This window comes from Triturus cristatus, chromosome 1_1, assembly GCF_964204655.1.
Source record: "Triturus cristatus chromosome 1_1, aTriCri1.1, whole genome shotgun sequence".
Taxonomy (NCBI): Eukaryota; Metazoa; Chordata; class Amphibia; order Caudata; family Salamandridae; genus Triturus; species Triturus cristatus.
In genome coordinates this window covers 138,745,315-138,766,317 of record NC_140579.1, presented here as the reverse complement: position 1 = coordinate 138,766,317, position 21,003 = coordinate 138,745,315, and the positions used below count along the sequence as shown (strand labels likewise).

Sequence of the window (21,003 nt, the reverse complement as noted above, 5' to 3'; positions counted from 1 at the left end):
CAGAACCAAAGACAAAAGAGTCAGAGGCATGTCAGGGTCCGAACCAGAGACAGGAGAGTCACTGCCATGTCAGGGTCAGAACCAGAGACAAGAGAGTCAGAGGCATGTAAAGGCCAGAACCAGAGACAAGCGAGTCAGAGGTATGTCAGGGTCAGAACCAGAGACAAGGGAGTCAGGGACAGGTCAGGGCCACAGCCAAAGACAGGAGAGTCAGAGGCATGTCAGAACCAGAGACAAGGGAGTCAGAGGCATGCCAGGGTCAGAACCAGAGACTAGAGAGTCACTGGCTTGTCAGGGTCAGAATCAGAGACAAGAGAGTCAGGGGCAGGTCAAGGCCAGAACCAGAGGCCTGTCAGGGTCAAAACCAGGGACAAGGGAGTCAGAGGCATGTCAGGGTCAGAACCAGAGACAAGGGAGTCAGGGGCAGGTCAGGGCCAGAACCAAAGACAAGGGAGTCAGAGGCATGTCGAGGCCAGAACCAGAGACAAGCGAGTCAGAGGTATATCATGGTCACAACCAGAGACAAGAGAGTGAGGGACAGGTAAGGGCCAGAACCAGAGAAAAGGGAGTCAGGGACAGGTCAGGGTCAGAACCAAAGACAAGAGAGTCACTGGCATGTCAGGGTCAGAACCAGAGACAAGGGAGTCAGAGCTAAGAGCATCAGGATCAGTGACAAGGTAATCAGAGCCAGAACTAGAGACAAGGGAGTCAGAGCCAGAACCAGCCAGAACCAGAGAGAAGGGAGTCAGAGCCAGGACCAGAGACAAGGGAGTTGGCACCAGAACCCGAGACAAGGGAGCCAGAGGTATGTAGGGGGTCAGAACCAGAGACAAGGGAGTCAGCGCCGGAACCAGAGACAAGGGAGTCAGTACCAGGAGCATCAGGACTAGAGACAAGGGACTCAGAGCCAGTACAAGAGACATAGGACTCAGAACCAGGACCAGAGACAAGGGAGTCAGAGCCAGGACCAGAGACAAGGGAGTTTGTAGGGGTCAGAACCAGAGACAACAGAGTCAGAGCCAGACCAGAAACAAGGGTGTCAGAAGCATGTAGGGGTCAGAACCAGAGACAAGGGAGTCGGTGCCAGAACCAAAGACAAGCGAGTCGGCGCCAGAACCCGAGACAAGGGAGTCAGAGGCATGTAGGGGTCAGAACCAGAGACAAGGGACTCCGCGCCAGAACCAGAGACAAGAGAGTCACTGGCATGTCAGGGTCAGAACCAGAGACAAGGGAGTCAGAGCTAGGAGCATCAGGATCAGTGACAAGGTAATCAGAGCCAGACCAGGGACAAGGGTGTCAGAAGCATGTAGGGGTCAGAACCAGAGACAAGGGACTCCGCGCCAGAACCAGAGACAAGGGAGTCAGTGGCATGTCAGGGTCAGAACCTGAGACAAGAGAGTCACTGGCATGTCAGGGTCAGAACCAGAGACAAGGGAGTCAGAGCTAGGAGCATCAGGATCAGTGACAAGGTAATCAGAGCCAGAACTAGAGACAAGGGAGTCAGAGCCAGAACCAGAGAGAAGGGAGTCAGAGCCAGGACCAGAGACAAGGGAGTTGGCGCCAGAACCAGAGACAAGGGAGCCAGAGGTATGTAGGGGGTCAGAACCAGAGACAAGGGAGTCAGCACCAGGAGCATCAGGACCAGTGACAAGGGTCTCAGAGCCAGGACAAGAGACATAGGACTCAGAGCCAGGACCAGAGACAAGGGAGTCAGAGCCAGGACCAGAGATAAGGGAGTTTGTAGGGGTCAGAACCAGAGACAACGGAGTCAGAGCCAGACCAGAGACAAGGGAGTCAGAAGCATGTAGGGGTCAGAACCAGAGACAACGGAGTCAGAGCCAGACCAGAGACAAGGGAGTCAGAGCCAGGAGCATCCGGACCAGTGACAAGGGAGTCAGAGCCAGAGCCAGAACCAGAAACAAGGCAGTCGGCACCAGAACTAGAGACAAGGGAGTCCATGCCAGAACCAGAGACAAGGGAGTCCGTGCCAGAACCAGAAACAAGGGAGTCTGCGCCAGAACCATAGACAAGGGAGTCCACGCCAGAACCATAGACAAGGGAGTCCGCGTCAGAACCATAGACAAGGGAGTCCGCGTCAGAACCATAGACAAGGGAGTCCGCGCCAGAACCAGAGACAAGGGAGTCCGTGCCAGAACCATAGACAAGGGAGTCCGTGCCAGAACCAGAGACAAGGGACTCGGCGCCAGAACCAGAGACAAGGGAGTCAGAGGCATGTTGGGGTCAGAACCAGAGACAAAGGACTCCGCACCAGAACCAGAGACAAGGGAGTCAGAGGCATGTCAGGGTCAGAACCAGAGACAAGGGAATCAGGGCATATCAGAACCAGGAACAAGGGAGTCAGAGGCAGGTCAAGACCAGAGACAAGGGAGGCAGAACCAGAGACAAGGGAGTCAGAGGCATGTATGGGTCAGAACCAGAGACAAGGGAGGCAGAATCAGAGACAAGGGAGTCAGAGGCATGTATGGGTCAGAACCAGAGACAAGGGAGGCAGAATCAGAGACAAGGGAGTCAGAGGCATGTATGGGTCAGAACCAGAGACAAGGGAGGCAGAATCAGAGACAAGGGAGTCAGAGGCATGTAAGGGTCAGAACCAGAGACAAGAGAGTCAGAGCCAGAACCAGAACCAGAGACAAGAGTGTCAGGGGCACACCAAAGGCAGACACAAACAGTCGGGCTCCACGCAAAGCCAGTCGGGGTCCTGGTACAAAGAGCCATGATCCTATCAAAGCAAGGATCACACCTTTACCTTTACGTTCACGTTTAAGACTGCGTCAAGCGCCTCTTCTGTGAGTTTGAGCAGGAACTCATCGCGGGTGATGCCGGCACTGTTCACTGAGATGCAAGGAGGCCGGGAATACTGGGTCTGAGACAGAGAGAGAGAGAGAGAGAGACACACACAGACGACATTATGGCTACAGGGATGAAAAGAGGGTCAAGGGACGAGAGATCTTTGACTGCCTACAAATAGAAGTGAGTTTTGGGCAATTCCACCCTCATGATCCGGCTCCATGCTGTCAGAACAGCTGGATTACAGTCCTAGACTTTCATGTGACAACCTACTGCACTCTGGGAGTTGTCGTCTTGGTTTGCTTCCCTTGATCCAAATCATCAAGGTCCTTAGAGGCCTTTCTGAATGAAGTAAGGACGTGATTATGTTAAAAATAACATGCATAGTAAAATATATACAAGAAAATACATCTGGTCCCTATAGGGTTCACCGTTGCAGATGAATAACAGAAGAATGGAGGCAAAGGATGCAATGCAAGAGCAGGGTCTTGAGACCTTCACGGGTGAGTAGTGTGCTCTATAAACCCGATTGATTGAATGCAAAGAAAACATGGCCAGGGATCCTTCGCCAGCACTAGAACCCTTCAACTCTATCTAGGGAGCTTCTGTCTATCTACGGAGCTTCTGTCATGGTGGGAATGTTTCTCAAGTATATCTAGCTTCTGAAACTTGGATATTTCAGGGTACAAGTGGTTGTCCTTTTACTCATGGCTTCATAGCTCACACATCCCTTGGTTCAGGTAGCAGGGCCAATAGAGCTAGTGCCTAAAAGGCTCTGAATGCCAAAATACATTGAGAGAATGAAAAAGGATATGGTGGGGGTGTCTGAAGGGCTCTCTGAGGCAGCAGGCTGTATTCTGGTTAGGTCTCCCTTCGCAGGACAGTGGCAGGGGGCATCCCTGAAAAGACTGATCCTGCTGTCTTGGTCAGGAAGACAGACAGTGGGGTCTCCATGGACTGACTGACTCGCTACCTTGGTCAGGAGGACACTGGCACAGGGTCTCCATGGACTGACTGATCCGCTGCCTCGGTCAGGAGGACTCTGGCGCAGGGTCTCCATGGACTGACCCGCTACCTTGGTCAGGAGGATACTGGCGCAGGGTCTCCATGGACTGACTGACCTGCTGCCTCAGTTAGGAGGACACTGGCGCAGGGTCTCCATGGACTGACTGACCCACTACCTTGGTCAGGAGGACACTGGCACAGGGTCTCCATGAACTGACTGACTGACCCGCTGCCTCGGTTAGGAGGACACTGGCGCAGGGTCTCCATGGACTGACCCGCTACCTTGGTCAGGAGGATACTGGCGCAGGGTCTCCATGGACTGACTGACCTGCTGCCTCGGTTAGGAGGACACTGGCGCAGGGTCTCCATGGACTGACCCGCTACCTTGGTCAGGAGGATACTGGCGCAGGGTCTCCATGGACTGACTGACCTGCTGCCTCAGTTAGGAGGACACTGGCGCAGGGTCTCCATGGACTGACTGACCCACTACCTTGGTCAGGAGGACACTGGCACAGGGTCTCCATGAACTGACTGACTGACCCGCTGCCTCGGTTAGGAGGACACTGGCGCAGGGTCTCCATGGACTGACCCGCTACCTTGGTCAGGAGGATACTGGCGCAGGGTCTCCATGGACTGACTGACCTGCTGCCTCAGTTAGGAGGACACTGGCGCAGGGTCTCCATGGACTGACTGACCCACTACCTTGGTCAGGAGGACACTGGCACAGGGTCTCCATGAACTGACTGACTGACCCGCTGCCTCGGTTAGGAGGACACTGGCGCAGGGTCTCCATGGACTGACCCGCTACCTTAGTCAGGAGGATACTGGTGCAGGGTCTCCATGGACTGACTGACTGACCCGCTGCCTCAGTTAGGAGGACACTGGCGCAAGGTCTCCATGGACTGACTGACTGACCCGCTACCTCGGTCATGAGGACACTGGCGCAGGTTCTCCATGGACTGACTGACCCACTGCCTCGGTCAGGAGGATACTGGCACATGGTCTCCATGGACTGACACGCTGCCTCGGTCAGGAGGACACTGGCGCAGGGTCTCCATGGACTGACTGACTGACCTCATACTGCTTTAGTAAGGACACGGGCATTGGGTATCTCTGGACAGACTGACCCGGCAGGCTCGATGGCCCCGGTGCTCCCATTCACTAAACGATACGTTTTCCTGTAGGCACAAGTAGGTGAGATCAACAACGTACTGCTAAATACTCTGGTGTCTTAAACCTATAAAACATAAAAGAAGTTGTAGTACCTACAAATGTAACATAAATAGAAATGGATGCAAGGGTGAATGCTACAACTAAACAAACACCTCACGTTTTATGATTTATATGGGGTGGGCCATGGTTAAGCAGGCAACATGGAGAAAGCCGTCTGTGTGCTCCTGCTGCAAAAATTGCCACAGGACGGTAGGATCCCAGGGGATACATCATCTGCCCCTGAGGGACACACTGATGGACTGAGCTGGTTTTTAGGTCGAGCATTCGAGACCTCTTGTATATACTTTAGTATATACTTATATGTGTATGTATTTTGTGGGTTCTGGAGATCAGCCCTAGACTTGTCTGCATCCGCTTAGGGACTTTTTTTTCTGTTCAACTGCCTCTATTTAATTGCCTTTATAGAAAACGACCAGTAGAGGTCAGTAAAATACCACAATTGCCTTCTGCTGAGGGACCTTCTTTTTTTAATTTTTGTAGCAACTGCCTCTATTTAACTTTCTTGATAGAAAACGACCAGCAGAGTTCAGTACAATACCAGAATCATTTTAACATTCTCTAGGTTCCAGTCCACAGAAATGGTCTTCCATGAGCACCCGTAGACAGTAATAGTTTTTCTAAATCCTGTATTTTCAGTGATAGGACCAACGAAGGCCCTGATTTTATATTAAAAACAGAGCTATGGACTATATAATTTCCAGCTGAAGGGCAATATTTCTCTCCATGTGTTCCCATACCTGGCACCTAACGCAGTTTGGTGCTTACTTTCTCTCCATGTTAAAGAACAGTAGATGTTTCAGCACCCAGGCTAATGTGCTGCATAGCTAAATACATATAAGGTCCCACAGGCGAGACCGATTGCATTGCAAATGCTTGTTATTTGAATGGCACATACGAGTCAGTGCACTGTTGTGCAGTAGATCAACCATCTGCCCCCCTCAGACTTCTAAGAAAGAAGTACGAAAGCAGCCTGCAGTTGGAAGAACAGAGATAGAGAGTAAGAGACCAGGTGTCCCAGAGGATGCAGGGGCAAGCAGCATTGGGAGACCCCCACCCCCTTAGGGAAGCATCTGACAACTGGTATCTGGACACCGAAGGAAGGCAGGGAGGAGGCATGCACCCATATCGAGCGTGGATAAACTGGCCGCCTCAGACAAAGATGGAAAGAGCCAGAGATCGTAGTAAGGAGAGTTTATCGCGATAAGTGGGGTACCGCAGAGACTAAGTAACGGAGCAGGAAGCACTAGGTACCAGACTGAACCTTTTACTTTTGTAGGGAACTATCAGTTTTCAAGGACCATATTTGCTGTTTGACTGGTTTGTGCTATTTTCTATGCCCTCTGAGGGGTTTTGAGGAACACCGCTAGTATTGAACCTATGAACATTTAGTTGGATAGTACGTCGTTCATCCAGTTTCCCCGACCCCTCAACACAGCTTCGGGCCTGGAGGCCTCATTCTTTTTTTGCACCCCTGCCCCGTTCACCCACCTGTGCCCCCCCCCCCCCCCATTTGGTTGTCCAAGTAAATCCTGCCCACCCTCTAATCCCCCCTATCTTGTTCCTAATAGCAGGTTTCCTAAAAGCCACAGCACATATACACCTCCCTTGCTATGGTGGAAGGTGCCTTGTAAGCCGACATGTGGGCCACTCGCAACACCATTGGGAAAATGGACTTAAGCTGGAGGTCTACGACTGGTTAGTTTTTCATAATATGACACATTGTATTTTACTGGAGTTCGGGCTGGTACGGTACTGATGTCATTTGTGTGAATATAATGTCAATAAAGACATGGTCAAGAAAAGAATGATCACCAAGCAAAGATCCGCTGGACTCAATGAAATAACCGAGTCAGCTGGGGCTTCTACAATAGGCTTGGATGATGATGAATATTTATGAAGTGTGAACAGGTGCCCAAGGATGGGAGTCCTCGCGCTGAAGCTGGATGAACAGACTGACATTTCTACGGGGTGGCCTGCTATCAAGACCTTGCAAAACTTAAAGTAATGTCAGATCTGGTCACAGATGGAGGGGAAGAGTACTCCACTGCTTAGGGGATCAAACAGGAAAAGGCTCTCCCTCCAAGTTCAGAAGAATAACCTCGAGAGACTGCTGTCAAAGAAGCATCAGCAGAGAACAATTTGCAATTTTAGAGTAATAATTGGGACCCCGATTAGGAGGTGCTCAGTCACAGATGAAGAAGGCTTTAAAGGCCATGCCCTGCTCCACAGGTAACCAGAGAAGTGCCCTGAGATATATATATGGAGCAGTGTCATGGATGGCCCAGTAGGAGCCGAGCTGCTAAATTGTAGACCAGCCGCCTCAGTTGCATTAGTCTTTTGGGAATGCCTAAATGCAAGAGATGCAGTAATCAATATGCAACAAGACAACTGCTTGGACCACTTAACAACAAGGGCCCATAAGTGTCTTGCGTAACATGCGTAGATAGTAAGAACAATGAATCACCTCATGAAGGACTCCCAAATTATTTGCAAAATCTGTACGAGAAGGGACAGCACCCAGTTGAGAAGGCCACCATCAGAGAGGCCACAAGGCAGCTCGGTTTTATCTCACTTTAATTTATGTGAGTGGTTTCTCATCCAACAAGCAACAACTGATAGGATTGAAAGATACTAGCAGAAGACTGATCTGCAAAAGAGATGACAATCTGCTTGTCATACGCGTTGACATAAGAGAAAAATAGAACAGTCGGGCTGAACGAAAAGCCTTGTGGTATCGGACACACAAATGGATTAGACCGAGCAGGAGGAGTCAGAGTAGATTGGAAACCATCTTCCAGGAAAGGAGATAGACACTCACATGCACTTCCTCACACGCCTACAGAATGTGACCACTGGCGACGTATAGAGTGGGAGATGGCATCAAAAGTGGCTCTGTGATCTACCAGCGCCTTCGCTGCGCTTCCTCCCTTGTCTAACATCGTGCAAATGTTATCCGTGGCATCTAGCAGAGGCATCTCAGTGACGTGTAGTGGGGGAAAGCCAGCCTGCAAAGAGGCCAGGAAATAATCACTCTTCCGAAGGCAGAAATTTGCACATGGACTTCTTTTTCTAAGATCTGAGAAGCAAAAGGAAGAAGAGAGATAGAATGTAAGCTACTTAATGTTAAGAGGGTCTGCGGAAGGCTCTTTCAACAGCAGAGCAAGCAAGGCTTCTGTCAATAGGAGCGGCGATGAGAGCTTTAACCGTGCATCGTGCTTCATCATGAAAATCCTACCATTCACGCAAACTTGAAGGGGTACATTTTCACTTTTCCATGCATTAACCTACAAACTCCTTAGACCCTCCCCTTATCTTCACCAGATCCATCCTGATGCCCCACACATGCTTTCTTCTTCCCACATCTCACTGCGATGTCCACTCTCGCCATTACCTCAATCTTGGACATGAGAGCAGTCACTTTCTTCAAGGAGCTGATGTCAGCTGGAAAGGCAACATGCTCCTGTCCCTGCTGATCACGTGTCAGCATCTGTACGGTTTCATTGGCTGCTGACCCATTGAGGTCCACAACTGCGACAGATGCCCCTTCTCGGGCGAACCTCTGACATACAGCTCGACCTATCCCACTACCACCACCTGGAAAGAGAAGAAGAAAGATGATGGCATTAGAACTAAAGTTACTCGAGAGACGATCACAAGCGGATCCTGAAGCAGTCCTCAGATAGTTACACCTAAGACAGAAGGTCAAAGCACATCTGTTCCCTAAACAGGATGGAATTCTATCACAAACACCAAAAGACCAATGCATGGCACTAGTACACTACAAAGGCTTGCTTTGCACTACATTCCATTTGTAACATCTACCTTTAGACTAAGTATTAAAATGGAACAAGTCTAGTGTAATTTTCACAACAAGTATTACGAGTAACGTGCAAACAGCTCACAATAGAGGCAGTATTCACACACACAGAAAAGTGACATCTAATGAATAATCACACACAAGTCACACTGATTACATCATTGTTGTTGTCAAATGTGGAATAGCACTTGAACACAAACACTCAAACAAGTTATACTCAACTTACTCTCGCCACCAAAGAAACTTTACCAATGATGGACTCACACCTGAAGAAATCACAGCTAAGGGCGAATCACGCTAAAGCAAACAATACCTACAGCGGAATCACACTGCAGCAAGTCAGAAATGAAACACAATCCCATACCAGACCATCGTATGTGAGGTAGAACCGTACCACCAGACTACATCACAGCTGAGGCAGAATCACACCCCAAATGTCACACTGGATGCACAACCACAACCGAGCAAACATCGGCAGAAGACTCATATGAGGCAGTTCGAGTAGGTGCAGAATCATAGCAGGATGAGTCAGTAGAGCACCAGTGAAGGTCCCACTCGAAGCAGCAGCACGCCCGATGTAAAACTGTACTCGAATCAGTCGCACCCAAGGTCAGACGTATCCAATGCTTCTCCACAGCTTTAAAGCCCCATTCTTTAAAAAACATTAGCTAGATCCCTCCCAAATCTCTTGGTATAGTCCCATTACCTTCTCAGCAGTCGCACCTAAGGTCAGACGTATCCAATGCTTCTCTACAGCTTTAAAGTCCCCTTCTTTGGAAAACCTTTGCTAGATCCCTCCCAAATCTCCTGGTATCGTCCCATTACCTTCTCAGCAGTTGCACCTAAGGTGAGACATATCCAATGCTTCTCCACAGCTTTAAAGTCCCCTTCTTTGGAAAACCTTTGCAAGATCCCTCCCAAATCTCTTGGTATCGCCCCATTACCTTCTCAGCAGTCGCACCCAAGGTCAGATAAATCCAATGCTTCTCCACAGCTTTAAAGGCCTCTTCTTTGGAAAACCTTTGCTAGATCCCTCCCAAATCTCTTGGTATCGTCCCATTACCTTCTCAGCAGTCGCACCTAAGGTCAGACATATCCAATGCTTCTCCACAGCTTTAAAGTCCCCTTCTTTGAAATACCTTTGCTTGATCCCTTCAAAATCTCTTGGTATCATCCCATTACCTTCTCAGCAGTCGCACCTAAGGTCAGACAGATCCAATGCTTCTCCACAGCTTTAAAGTCCCCTTCTTTGGAAAACTTTGCTAGATCCCTCCCAAATCTCTTGGTATCATCCCATTACCTTCTCAGCAGTCGCACCTAAAGTAAGATAGATCCAGTGCTTCTCCACAGCTTTAAAGTCCCCTTCTTTGTAAAACCTTTGCTAGATCCCTCCCAAATCTCTTGGTATCATCCCATTACCTTCTCAGCAGTCGCATCTAAGGTCAGATAGATCCAATGCTTCTCCACAGCTTTAAAGTCCCCTTCTTTGAAAAACCTTTGCTAGATCCCTCCCAAATCTCTTGGTATCGTCCCATTACCTTCTCAGCAGTAGCACCTAAGGTCAAATGTATCCAATGCTTCTCCACAGCTTTAAAGTCCACTTCTTTGGAAAACCTTTGCTAGATCCTCCCAAATCTCTTGGTATCGTCCCATTACCTTCTCAGCAGTCGCACCTAAGGTCAGATAGATCCAATGCTTCTCCACAGCTTTAAAGTCCCCTACTTTGGAAAACCTTTGCTAGATCCCTCCTAAATCTCTTGGTATCGTCCCATTACCTTCTCGGCAGTCGCACCCAAGGTCAGACGTATCCAATGCTTCTCTACAGCTTTAAAGTCCCCTTCTCTGGAAAACCTTTGCTAGATCCCTCCCAAATCTCTTGGTATCGTCCCATTACCTTCTCATCAGTCGCACCTAAGGTCGGATAGATCCAATGCTTCTCCACAGCTTTAAAGTCCCCTTCTTTGAAAAACCTTTGCTAGATCCCTCCCAAATCTCTTGGTATCATCCCATTACCTTCTCAGCAGTCGCACCCAATGTCAGACGTATCCAATGCTTCTCCACAGCTTTAAAGCCCCCTTCTTTGGAAAACCTTTGCTAGATCCCTCCCAAATCTCTTGGTATCGTCCCATTACCTCCTCAGCAGTCGCACCTAAGGTCAGACGTATCCAATGCTTCTCCACAGCTTTAAAGTCCCCTACCTCGAAAAACCTTTGCTAGATCCCTCCCAAATCTCTTGGTATCGTCTCATTACCTTCTCAGCAGTCGCACCTAAGGTCAGATAGATCCAATGCTTCTCTACAGCTTTAAAGTCCCCTTCTTTGAAAAACCTTTGCTAGATCCCTCCCAAATCTCTTGGTATCGTCCCATTACCTTCTCAGCAGTCGCACCCAAGGTCAGACGTATCCAATGCTTCTCTACAGCTTTAAAGTCCCCTTCTTTGGAAAACCTTTGCTAGATCCCACTCAAATCTCTTGGTATCGTCCCATTACCTTCTCATCAGTCGCACCTAAGGTCAGACGTATCCAATGCTTCTCCACAGCTTTAAAGTCCCCTTCTTTGGAAAACCTTTGCTAGATCCCTCCCAAATCTCTTGGTATCGTCCCATTACCTTCTCAGCAGTCGCACCTAAGGTCAGACATATCCAATGCTTCTCCACAGCTTTAAAGTCCCCTTCCTCGAAAAACCTTTGCTAGATCCCTCCCAAATCTCTTGGTATCGTCCCATTACCTTCTCAGCAGTCGCACCGGAGGTCAGATAGATCCAATGCTTCTCTACAGCTTTAAAGTCCCCTTCTTTGGAAAACCTTTGCTAGATCCCTCCCAAATCTCTTGGTATCATCCCATTACCTTCTCAGCAGTCGCACCTAAGGTCAGATAGATCCAATGCTTCTCCACAGCTTTAATGTCCCCTTCTTTGGAAAACCTTTGATAGATCCCTCCCAGATCTCTTGGTATCGTCCCATTACCTTCTCAAAACCTTGGAAAGAATAAGTCTATCTTAGGTTTCTTCCAAGTTCACATGAGTTTGTTACTCTTCTTCAATATAGCTCCCACTCAAGCAGTCACTTTGAAGAGTATTCTCTCAGTATTCATCGCCTAGTGGGGTAGCAGACGCTTCCTCCTGGTTCTGCTCAATTTAGCAGCTGCTTTGGCCACAGTGGATTGCACACTTCTTTTCTGCTTTTTCTTCCTTTGGGACTTTGGGTACCGCCTGGATATAGCTGGACTAATCTTTCGGGACACATTTTATCTGTATGTTCAAAAGACTTCAATCTCATTTTTTCTCTTCTGTTGAAACCTTCTAGGCTCTGGCCTCTTCTCGCAGCTTTATCTACTTGCAAAAGTGATGACATTTTTGAGATTTCTGGCACATTCATAGTTTTTCTTTCCCTTTCATTCTCTCACATCTCCACCACTTGAACCTTTATATCCACCAACAGTTAGAAATTGGATAGCACACTACTCCCTTTATCTTAGAGACACAAATTAATTGCCCCAGCTTTCACCTCTTCCCTCTCGTCCCCGCTCCACCTCTATAGCCACGCCAAAGAGAAAACAGGATCATTTCAACAGTGGAGTCTCACTTCGTGCAATTTCGTTTTTTTAAGTTTGGCCAATAAGTCTGCAACCACCGAAGTTCATGGTGCTGTCAGCAGAGACATAAAAGGCCCCAGAGAGTGTGTTTACAATTAAGCCACATGAGAAGCAGAGATTTATTCTTTAAACAAATTATGAGCTTGTCACCATCAGGGGCATGGCTATCAAAGCAGTTGTAGGTCATCCCTACTGTGCACTATGTACTGACTGCTGTGTGACGTAGGGTGCTCGGCATTGTCCCCTCTTTGAAGGTGCAGTTGAAATTCACAGCTCGTCTAGATTGGATTTTCATTTAAGTTGTAATGAAATGAATGAGTTTACGGTAAAGGGTGTTTACACGCTGGTAAGAACTCTATAATGGGTCTCATGTAAAAGAAATCCGCCCCACACTTGGTGGGCAACGCAAGGATGAGCAGGGTTGCAGCATAATAAACATTTTCAGGAGTTCTGGTGGAATTCCAGTGAGCAGTGAGTTGCCATCGATGTGCGAGGAGTGTGTGTAGCATGAAACATAGAGTGTAAGTTAGTAGGATTGATTTCATCTGATGCCGGCGTCATTGGGCCACAGGCTGGCTCAGACTTCTCCTTCAGCTGCTTTCTACATGACACGGGAGACCTCGGCACATGGTGTTGGTGGAGGTGGTTGGGAGAAACTTTCAAGATGTTTCAGCCACTGATTACAAATTGACTCATTCAGAGAAATGTGGACAGGACAGCGCTGGATAGTTTTCACCTGCCTGCAGGCGGAGGGCCCAGTACACCCAGAAGGAGACCCAGTTTGCATTGAAGGATCATGAGAGGTGACACCATATGCAGAAAACTGATGCAACTATCACAGTCAGTGCTTGACACCCTGAGTGTATGTAGGAACCATGCAAGTGAGTGGAAGACCCTTGGGTAGAGAGGTCTCAACAAGCAAAAGAGTGCATGGAATCAAGAGAAAAGCTGGTCCTGAGAACAAATATCTAAAACCCCAAACCACTGTATTTGCAGCTACATCAGTGCAAGAACTGAAGGTGTGGCACGGACTCCTTGTGTGGAACATTTCTGAGCAGAATCTAAGTGAGTTAGCATTAGCAGTAGAAGCCAGTCCTACACGCACCTCCCTCAATGACCCCTTTTGTTAATTACAAGTCAATGCAACCCACCCTGGAACATTTGGAGACCATGAGGCTAAAAGTGCTGCTGATGGGGAGGCAGACGGTCGGTAATTGGCTCGGTAACCACCTGGAGACAACATGACTGATGGACAATTATCTTCAATAATTAGGCTTTCAGATATTTGATGGAAAAGGTGTTTAACTGACTTTTTGAAGTAATATTGATCATTTTAAATTCTGAATCATTAACATTTTAACCATTAGAGACTGCCACAGTCACAGATCTCTTCAAACAGGCACTGATCAGATGGCTCTTGAAAAGGTTGGGCTTGATTTAACTGTACTCAAGCACCATCAGCCGATTTCTCTTTGGGGAAAAAGACTTGAAAAAGTTTGTTGTGACAAGGGCTAGCAAATATCTGCCGACTTACAAGGTTCTCGGCAAGAAGGTACGGAGTCCATTGTAGTCTCTATACTTGAAGATCTGAAATTAGAGCTGGATCCACCTTGCGTAATATCACAGCCTTCATCCTATTATACCTGTCCGCCGCATTTGATGTCGTTGACCATGCCATCTTATCGGACCGTATTGAGGTCCCAGGTATTGAAGGTTGAGCCTTGTAATGGTTTCGATCATTTATAAAGGACCGCTCTCAGACAGTCCGCCTTGACACCGACGGAGATTCGGCGATTCTTGTTGTGTCCCTCAAGGATCATCTACTTCCCCCACCTTTTCAATATCTATATGAAGCCAGTCGCCTCTCAGCTTGCTGAACAGCGCGTCAAGGCATCCGTGTATGCAGGTGACACACAAATAGTGCTGAAACTGGACGACTGGGAAGCGTTCCATCCGCTCTTTCAACGATAACCTTCAATTAATTTGGACTTGGATGGGAAGCACATGCACGAGTTGAATGCAGACTAGGTGGAGGTTTTGGTGGTTTTGACCTGTGGGGCAAAAGACGGCCCCAAGCCTACCGACTTCTCCCTTCTCCTTCCCCACTACCAGTTTCGATAAAAGGTTTGGGGGTCATGATCGATGCCTAGGTTATAGTGGCCGAGCAGGTGTCTTCAAGTACTTCAAGTACATAAGAAACAATAAATAAACATTAAAACACATTATTAATAACATGATATGGAAGCCCTTAAAAGGTGATTAAGCTATGCCAGAATAATGAAATTAAAGTGTGGTGACAAAGCCTCTTGTGGAAGACAGGAGTTCAAGATAGAAAAAACGTACAGGAAAGAGGGGAGTACAGAAAAAGTGAAGAAATTCCACAACTTAGGGGTAAGAAGGGAAAGCTATTTAAATCAAGAAGGTGTGCAAGGAGAGGGGAAAGCAACCTAAATAGAGAGGCATATTGTAGGGAACGAGAAGGAATCTAGAGCTGGACAAGAGAAGTGAGGTAAGGAGCAGCCAGACAGCAGACACATTTAAATACAATACATAAGAAGTTGAATAGTAGAAGAAAAGAGATTAACAAGCAGCCAGCGAGAACCAAGATTAGGACAAATTCTAGCTTAGAAGGAAAGTTTGACAAGAATTTTTATTTTTATTTTTTGCATAGGACAGATATTATCCTACAGAGTACCAAGTATTTTCATTGGAAAATATTTATTCAAACACACCTAGCAAGAGACGTATAACGCATAATACTAAATTCACATGAAAAGACAAATCATGTAATCCACCATTTTGTCTATAAATCAATACCGTTATACAGGTCAAGAAAAGTTGAGTGGAAGAATTGAATAGTCAGATTAAGAGTGATGAGAAAGAGAGGTAAGAGAAAGTAAGAATGACCCCTACTTAAGTCATATACTGCCCCTAGGAAGACGGACTGCTTCTCCTAGCCCCCAAAAGTGATGAAGGATTACGGAGAAAGTGACACATAATCATGTCCCTGTATCAAACCCAAAGGAATTGATACAAATTCCAAGGAGTGATCAAATAGACCTTAGGAAATTCTATATTTTACCTAAGAAGAGGCTCAAGAAAGAGGCAGAAACCCCCCTCAGGATAGAATGGAAGAGCCCCACAGAAAAGCAATGCACAATCCTAGGAGGAAGTGATGGAAGAGCCCTATTAGCGAGCAAAGGAAGAGTCCTACTAGAAAGCGTACGAAGAGCCCCACCGGAAGGAAAAGGAAGAGCACCACAAGAAAGCGATGGAACAGCACCACGAGAAAGCAAAGGAAAGAGCCCCAACAGAAAGTAAAGGAAGAGCCCCACTGTGAGAAGTTGGCCTGGTATATGCTGTCCACCAGTTAAAGTGGGCACCTTGCACCAGTCCAAACAACCCTTATTGATGATTAGGTTAAAGACAACCTTTATTGAAAGATATCATAGTGGTAGCTATGGAGAGCAGCCTTCAGGCTAAGTCTAAAAGGAATGTAAAGCAGCTTGGTTTACCAGATTATAACCTCCTGAATGACCAAATGAAAGAAGAACCACGCAAGGAATATATAAAATATATGTATTTGTTACTAAACAGTTTCTGCTAACCTCTTTAAGAGATTACAGCACAAAGCACACAATATTAAATCACTAGAACGACAGTAAATAGCACAATACACAGCAGGCTCCAGGGGGAGACCAAACCATATACTAAGAAAGTGGTATAACAATCACGACTTAACTAGACACAGTGCCTAGAGCATATAGAATCGCTGGGACCACAAGGAACCACCCAAAGTAGTGACACAGGGAACCCACGGAGGACGGGTACAGTGTGTGAACACAGGCACAAACTCTGTACAACCCTATGGGAAAGTCGCGGTTGGAAAATTACACTTTAAGGACACTTCGGAGAGGACTTCAAGCAAACCCTTTGGAACATAGAAGGTTCTAAGGCCAGCACCCTTGTGAGTACCGAAGTACCCTTGTTACCTATCCCAGAGGAGCCGGGTGCATAGGGGTCAAGTGGTCTCGGAAACCCTCGTCGTTTTCAATGGCGTAATGCGAAGAAGTGCTGCTGCCGGGAAGATGAAAAGTGTCTGTTGGAATCCAAGCCTGGATCCGAGGTGAGAAGAACCTGAAAGCAGAGGAGACAGAGTCTGGGTCACTTCAGGGTGACCAGGGACTCAGTAGACGCATGCCCACTGATGTCGAGTGCTTCAGGTGAGAAGATAGGATGCTTGACTCTGCAGCCATGGGGACCAGGAGGGGACGAGGATGACAAAAATCTGGAGGTGAGCTGTCCCACGAAGGATGTCGAGTGCTGGGGGGGTGGGGGGGGGTGGGGGGCGGGGTCAGTGTCCGAATTGAACACCAACAAGCCTTGGCAAATGCAACCCACGCGGGCAGAGGAAACAAGCTACGGTGAGGACCAGCAAGGTCCTGGGGACTCTCCTAGCAATGGAGAGTCAGGGCACATCTGGAGCAACCAGGAAAGCCCAAGGAAAGTCAAAGTTACCTTCACAGGGACCCACAGGCTAATGGACCAGGGATCGCGAAGGGACCTTGAGCTGAATTACGAAATACCAGCCCACGGAACACTCGTGGAGTGTAGGCCGGAAATCTTCGGTGGAAATACTGTTCGGGGTCAGGAATACACGTAGCCCAAAGCACAGCCTCAGGGATCGCCAAAAAAGCATATGCTGCTGCAAAAGTACACGGTGCACAGGTGTTCAGGTTGCACAGTCCCCACAAGGGATACTGGTCTCAGAATTGTTGAGAGAGCAGATCGACCTCAGAGACCTCGGGAACCCACCTCCTGTGTTGCAGAAATCTTCAGAGTCCTCAGGCGCTCGGGAGATGGAAACCGGTCAGATGCGTTAAGGTGCCTGCTGCCGCAGGGGAGTAACTCCTTTACTCCAAGGGAGATTTCTTCAGTCGTCCAACGAAGTGTAGATCGTCAAAGTACTTGGTTTCTGTAGCGGAGTTTAGTCCAGGTAAAATCTAAAGTCCTGTAGTCAGGGTTTCTACTTTATACCCAAGGAAGCGGGTGGGACAAACTCTGGGGTCCACCTATGGGAGGGTTCAGGATAGAGGGGTGGCTACACCCATGTCCTTTGTCCAGTTTCCCGCCAGAGCAGGAGCAAATGGCTCCTGCAACCGGTTTGAACAGGACTATGCACAGGGACACCAAATGTGCCCCCAGTGCAGACTTTCAAACACTCTCAGAGTGCACCCACCCAGCCCCAATACATTAAATCCTGTCTGGGAAGTTGTCACACCTCCCTGTGACAGGAAACCTATTGTCAAGCGTTTCCCTGCTCGAGCTTGGCTCAGCAGCAGGAGGGCAGACTCGTGTCTGTGGCTGGTAGCATCCATTTTGTGATGCCTGCGCAGGTCAAGAAAGCTGGTATCGGGTGTACCGGTGTTTCACGTAAGTCCCTCTAGAAGGGAGGAATCATACCTCCCACACCAGCTACTGGTGTGGAGGTATGATTCCAAGGTGTTTGACACCAAACACGACAGGTTTCTAAGCAGCCGTTTTAAAGTTAGCATTTACCGGGAGGTTATAAGGCACTTAAATATATATGGTTGGCTGCATCACAAACAACCCCGAAAAATAGGTTCCGAAAGCTGCAGAGGGGCTCTGCTCATGCATGGGCACCCCTTCACATAAAACCCAGCACCCTGCCTTCAGGATTGGTAAGGCCTGCCATAGGGGTGACTGATAGGTTTATATGTGCAGTGATTTAGAATAGATATAGTCAATCTATATCCAAGTAAGGGGTGCATGCACCACCTTACACAGGCTGCTGTAGCAGACCTGTGGTGTCAGTTTGAATGGTCTCTCAGGGGTGGCATAATACATGCTGCAGCCCCAAGGGAGGCATCTGAGGTACCTATGCCCTGGGTACATAGTATAACATATACTAGGGACTGATAAGGGTACCCCAGTATCCAACCTGGATTGTACCTAAAGTACATGCAATCAATTTAGAGGAGAAAGCAGCTAGACTGGGGTCCTGGATAGCAGGATCCGTCAGTCCAAGTCGAAAACATTGATTCATCAGCAAAAAGTGAGGGTAACTATAAGAAGCAGATCCTACTCTCCTACACCCACCACAAAGCAAAGGAAAAAAAGCCTCAAGCATGGCAGCTCCTCCGCTATGGCGGTCAAGAGTTGTGCAGTGACTCCTCTCCAACCCCAGCTGCATTGCTGGGGCTGGAGAGAGCAGGCACAGGCTCCCAGTCTGTCCCGGAGCACACATCATCGGCGCTCAGGTCATCGGCGCTCAGGCCAATCCTGAAGCTGCTCTCATGCGAGAGCAGCTTCAGGATGGGCTGGAGGGCAGGCTGGGAGCCTGTGTCTGCCTGCAGCTGGGGAGAGGAGCGGACGAGCACAACACATCCTCGAGGGCAGCAGGTACGTTTTATTTTTTGTATTCGTTGTCCCCCCCTCCAACCCCCCAACTACCCCTGCCTCTTTGGTAAAAAAAGTTTTTATTGCCGTTGTCCCCATCCCCACCTCCCCCTCCACTGTCCCGCCTCCTTTCCACAATACAAGCTGCTCCTGCCCACCAGAAAGCAAAGGAAAGAGCCCCACCTGAAAGAAAAAGGAAAGAGCCCCATCTGAAAGAAAAGGAAAAAGCCCCACCTGAAAGCAAAGGAAAGAGCCCCACCTGAAAGAAAAAGGAAAGAGCCCCATCTGAAAGAAAAAGGAAAGAGCCCCATCTGAAAGAAAAGGAAAGAGCCCCACCTGAAAGCAAAGGAAAGAGCCCCATCTGAAAGAAAAAGGAAAGAGCCCCATCTGAAAGAAAAAGGAAAGAGCCCCACCTGAAAGCAAAGGAAAGAGCCCCATCTGAAAGAAAAAGGAAAGAGCCCCATCTGAAAGAAAAAGGAAAGAGCCCCACCTGAAAGCAAAGGAAAGAGCCCCACCTGAAAGCAAAGGAAAGAGCCCCGCCTGAAAGAAAAAGGAAAGAGCCCCATCTGAAAGAAAAAGGAAAGAGCCCCATCTGAAAGAAAAGGAAAGAGCCCCACCTGAAAGCAAAGGAAAGAGCCCCACCTGAAAGAAAAAGGAAAGAGCCCCACCTGAAAGAAAAAGGAAAGAGCCCCACCTGAAAGCAAAGGAAAGAGCCCCACCTGAAAGAAAAAGGAAAGAGCCCCACCTGAAAGAAAAAGGAAAGAGCCCCACCTGAAAGCAAATGAAAGAGCCCCACCTGAAAGAAAACGGAAAGAGCCCCACCTGAAAGAAAAAGGAAAGAGCCCCATCTGAAAGAAAAAGGAAAGAGCCCCATCTGAAAGAAAAGGAAAGAGCCCCACCTGAAAGAAAAAGGAAAGAGCCCCATCTGAAAGAAAAGGAAAGAGCCCCACCTGAAAGCAAAGGAAAGAGCCCCACCTGAAAGAAAAAGGAAAGAGCCCCACCTGAAAGAAAAAGGAAAGAGCCCCATCTGAAAGCAAAGGAAAGACCTGTTGGAAGTCGGCTCTGAATATACTATACCAAAGTAAGGTAGAGTGTGCACAGAGACCAGGGAGCCCCCAGAGTTATAGCAGAGGATAAATTAGGTGAGCACTAATAGATCTCTTTATGGTAGTGTGGGCAAGCAGTTAGGCCTATCCAGAGGGTGAATTAAGCATTTATTGTATTCACTCAAACGAGGACTGATACACACAATCAGAGACAGAGTCCAGACCAATTGGGTAAATATGAAAAAGGTATACTTCTATTGTATTTCTAGAACCAAGCAGGACTTGGTACAGGTAGGTAAAGTGTACTTTCAATTGTAAACCTTTACACAGAAACGCAATTGGGAATGGATTTGCGATTGTTACAGGTTGGTGTGGTTTCAAAAAACAGTTTAAATTACACTGTAATTACTTTTAGAATACTTTTTGATTACTTTCAGATGACATTGACTATTTGGGATGGTATGCCTAGATACCACACTGAGGGATCTCACAATACAAGGTAAGGAAGACTTTTCTTGGTTCAAGGTATACCAATAGTTTTCTCCATACAAACCGCAGCATAAACACAAAACATTCTAGGCACAAAAACTCCTAACATGGTTCCTATGGGAGAATAAACGGTTATCGGTTTCACAGGTGATTAAATGTCTTACAAGTGAGAGTTTTGGGGGTTAGGACCAAGGTTACCCAAGGTCTAGGTAGGCACTCAAGTTGCACCACCAGTGGCACTGGGTGGCTGGGTGCAGAGTGCAGGGGCACAATGTTAGCCAATGGGGCTAAGGAGGCCTTCCGTTAGGGACTGCTTACAAGCAGGCCACTCAGGTTTGGGAGCAAAGATCCAGGGTTAAGGTCAGCACTGTAGGGGCCAGCGATCAGCCTAAAAGCTGCACCACCAGCAGCACAGGGGCGGCCTGGAGCAGGGTGCCAAGAAGACATCAGGGACCCTGAGGTTTCCAATAGAGACCTTCGGTTCAGCAAAGTTGCTGCAGGCTCGGGCAGGGAGACTTCCTGAAGGCGACCACCGGCTGGAGAGTTAAGTTGCGTTCTTGGGGGGACGTGTGGACACCGTCTGTTGAACCAC

The 21,003-nt window shown here is 48.1% G+C and overlaps 1 protein-coding gene across 2 annotated transcripts in view; it reads right to left on the bottom strand.

The window, feature by feature from the left end:
• Nucleotides 1–21,003, bottom strand: part of HSD17B8 (hydroxysteroid 17-beta dehydrogenase 8) — a 76,619-nt gene that overhangs the window by 38,512 nt on the left and 17,104 nt on the right. For both annotated transcript variants that reach the window (XM_085620335.1, XM_085620373.1), the window contains exons 2-3: nucleotides 8,438–8,640; nucleotides 2,768–2,884 (exon numbers count right to left, since the gene is read on the bottom strand). In XM_085620335.1, coding sequence (XP_085476461.1) covers nucleotides 2,768–2,884; nucleotides 8,438–8,640 — 320 coding nt within the window. The remainder of the gene's footprint in view (nucleotides 1–2,767; nucleotides 2,885–8,437; nucleotides 8,641–21,003) is intronic.